Below are 3,257 nucleotides of genomic sequence, written 5' to 3' on the forward strand. Positions count from 1 at the left end.
TTTGATTTACAATTACAATACAATGAATATATTCTAACATTTGAAAGTGAGTATATAATCAACTTTAATCAACAATGTATAGGGGCTGCTAACAAAACCAACGTGAATGCGTCACGCTTATTAACTCCGTTGAATTGGTGGACGTAATCTGTAAAGTAACAACTAGACAAATCGTGCGCACCATCGCTCTTCAAAACACTGAAACTACGTTAGCCCTCTGTTAACATATGTCTTTTACAAGCAATAATATGTAATGTAGTATATTGAATATTCCGCCCACGGAATCTGTTCGTAGGTTCTAAACTAGTAACCTACAAAAATCGTCAAATAAACCATGTTTTTTTAAGATTGCTTAGTCTTTGTTTTAAGTTTGATTCGCTTAAGGCGCTTTAGCGCTGTCAGTTATTGTCTTGTGCAAACTTTCATCTTTTACTTTTGGAAATACATAGAAGAGCTATATGGGTAAAATATAACATGACAATCTAATAATACACATATACGAAGAAATTATATATTTATTTAATGAACTTGATACATTTTGTGGGAATTTCATTTTATTCAGAAGTAGATTTTTTTGATTTTTCACACAAGAACATAGCCGGATTTAAGCATGACGTAGTTTTGAGGAAACCTGTCCTCGAAAGTGCCCCGCATCTGTAGTTCCTTAGCTTTCTTATACTTTCCTGTAATGGACTCCATGAGGAATATCCTGCTTCTTCTAACGTTTCACCTTAGGGAGAATATAATTTTAAATGCCTTTAAAGTAAAGCAACTACTACTCACAGTTGTAATTTAAATTTAGCCATGAGCCATGATATTTTGATCAAAACATGCTTTTGACCAGGTGAAGAAATGACTGTCCATTTAATTTCTATTTGAATGAGGCTATTACTTAGGTTATTTAAATAGTAAGAGATAGTAAAATACATTACCTGTTATAGTTCTGTATTGAAAAGGAAACATTAAATCAGTAAAGCCGATATGCAAAATGTGAGAGTCAGGAGCATTGTTGTTGAGATGTTCACCGAGCATACTGACAACGAGACTGGCCTCCTCTGCTGAGTTGATGACGCAAAGGCTGCCTTCTTCTAACATACAGACGTGGTAAGCGTCATACCACGCTAACGGTTCTGAGTGAAACTTGTAACATTTTCCGTTTTCATGAAGTACATAACCTGAGCAATCAATGTGAATTGAATTAATACGTGCGTGGTTGGTATTGAATAATTGCGCGTGGTGTGTCTTTCAACAGTTTGTTTTCCTTATCTAACGTACTCTATTTTATACGATGTAAAGAAGGCGGCATATTTTATAAAACAACCTTTATCCTTAAAAAATAGGAAATAAAATTTTGGTCTTTATTTAATTACACAAACTTACCCATATCATATCCTTCGCACTTATCATTGAATCTGCTTTCGTTGCCTAGAATTTTGCAAACAAACGGATATATGTCATAGCAGGGTCTGTCATCGAAGAGCCCCTCTCTTGTCATGACAACACAATCTTCAGTGTCATTTCCGTTATCTGGTCGACCGTCTGCCCAAAGTAATTCTAATACTGTTCCTGTTATAGGTTCTCCTGTAATATTATAGAACAATTTTAACTCTTTGAATTGAGTTAAAGTCTCAATTATATTTTTCTTAAGCATTCATTTAGGAATAATGTATGAAATAGAGCTACGTTTTGAGTCGTGCAGACCTACATAAATAATTTCATTAACTAAACAGAAGAGAGACCTTTGATAGTAACGAAGTCACCTTCTGAAAATTGGTCATGTATTCCAATGAAAATAGCAGTGTAGTGGGCTTTCATATTACTGATGAGAAGTTTAAGGTTTTCCATTTCCTCTAGAGATCCGGGAACGAGGAGAGATGTGCCCTCTGCTTCGCAGATCTGCCGAGCTTGTTGCCAGTTTGTAGCCAAATCATGCAGTCGGTAAAACGTTTTAAATGCATGAGCCCACATATAGTCCATACGAAATTTCTGTGCTAAAATATAAAATTAATCCTAGAATAATAGTCATCCATTAATTTAATGATGTATCTCGGATCAGTGTGTTATTCTCGACTATTTGTTTATTAAATAAATTAAAATGAATATTTCTTACTGTTTACAGCTGTCCATAATGTTACAAACAATACCAACGTTATATTCATAACTTAATTAATAATAATAAACCTTATGTTAGCTATAAAACTGATAATTAATTAATTTTTGATTATTTCCATGCTATAAAATGTTTTAATCAAAACAGTAAAGGAATGTTCAATTTATCCATACTAGCGAAATCTATTGAAACGAATTCAATCTTGAACACTCAAATAATCAAGAAGTTGATTCGATTGTCTGGTTTGGGTTTTTACTTGATGGCTGGATACGATAGCGCGGTATCAGTTATATTCCCGTGATAAAGGCCGTGGCCCGCCTCACTTGGTCCTTCCGAACACGATTATTTGAATCTACTTCAGGCGGATTCCTTTTCTGTGAGTGTCAGGTAATTATCTGTGTGGCATTCCATTTTTCCGATCGAACGGTTAACTCAGTTTAAATATTTTCGTTTAATACGTAGTCAGGCTGCCTAATCCTAGCCTCTTGGAATCAATTCTCGAGTCGGACGATTATCTCGGTCTGCTAACTTAACGAATTTCTTGTTTAAAGATTTTTCTGATAGATATTGTTATACTAAAAATACTTTGATTTTAAATTTTATAAATGTTTAAATTATTTAATAAAATAAAAAATTTAATAATATTTAAATTATTTTATTGGAATAAAGTGTTTAATCAATGTCAATGTCATTTAAAAGTCGTATATTTTCAATATTGATTTATAAGTACACAGATCCAACTCTGCTGAAGTGGATGAACGTTTCGTTGAGTAAAGTTTAACCCAACTCATCAGCCGCAATAGGTGGGGATCTGATAAAAGTTTACGAGAACTTTCTCATGCGATATCGCCACCTTCGTCATGTAAATTGGATCGGACTAAAGTTAATGTTTGATTCACTTCTAAATATAAGTTATCTTGTGATTTACTCTTAAAGCTTACGATATTGTTTTGCTAATTTAAGAAAATTTTTCTAGCTTAGAAGTTTATTAACATTTAGAAATATTCTAATATGAAAACTTTCCTTTTATTGATTGTGCACTTTTTGCTATTTCCAGTAAATACTGCTTTCTTATTGTGTTAACTATTTTTCTTGTAACAATGTACAATGATAGCTCACGAAGTTTCTTTGATCCTATCGAAAAAAT

General features: G+C 33.0%; 1 protein-coding gene across 1 annotated transcript; it reads right to left on the bottom strand.

Moving 5' to 3' along the window:
- Nucleotides 1–548: 548 nt before the first annotated feature.
- Nucleotides 549–2,138, bottom strand: LOC106709040 (C-type mannose receptor 2-like). The gene is made up of 5 exons (XM_014500685.2): nucleotides 2,111–2,138; nucleotides 1,740–1,991; nucleotides 1,381–1,581; nucleotides 933–1,175; nucleotides 549–730 (listed from the first exon to the last, which is right to left on the bottom strand). The coding sequence occupies exons 2-5, from the start codon at nucleotides 1,975–1,977 to the stop codon at nucleotides 555–557; spliced, it is 858 nt and encodes a 285-aa protein (XP_014356171.2). The 5' UTR covers nucleotides 1,978–1,991; nucleotides 2,111–2,138; the 3' UTR covers nucleotides 549–554.
- Between the last annotated feature and the right edge of the window lie 1,119 nt (nucleotides 2,139–3,257).

Source organism: Papilio machaon, chromosome 2 (genome assembly GCF_912999745.1).
Source record: "Papilio machaon chromosome 2, ilPapMach1.1, whole genome shotgun sequence".
Classification (NCBI taxonomy): Eukaryota; Metazoa; Arthropoda; class Insecta; order Lepidoptera; family Papilionidae; genus Papilio; species Papilio machaon.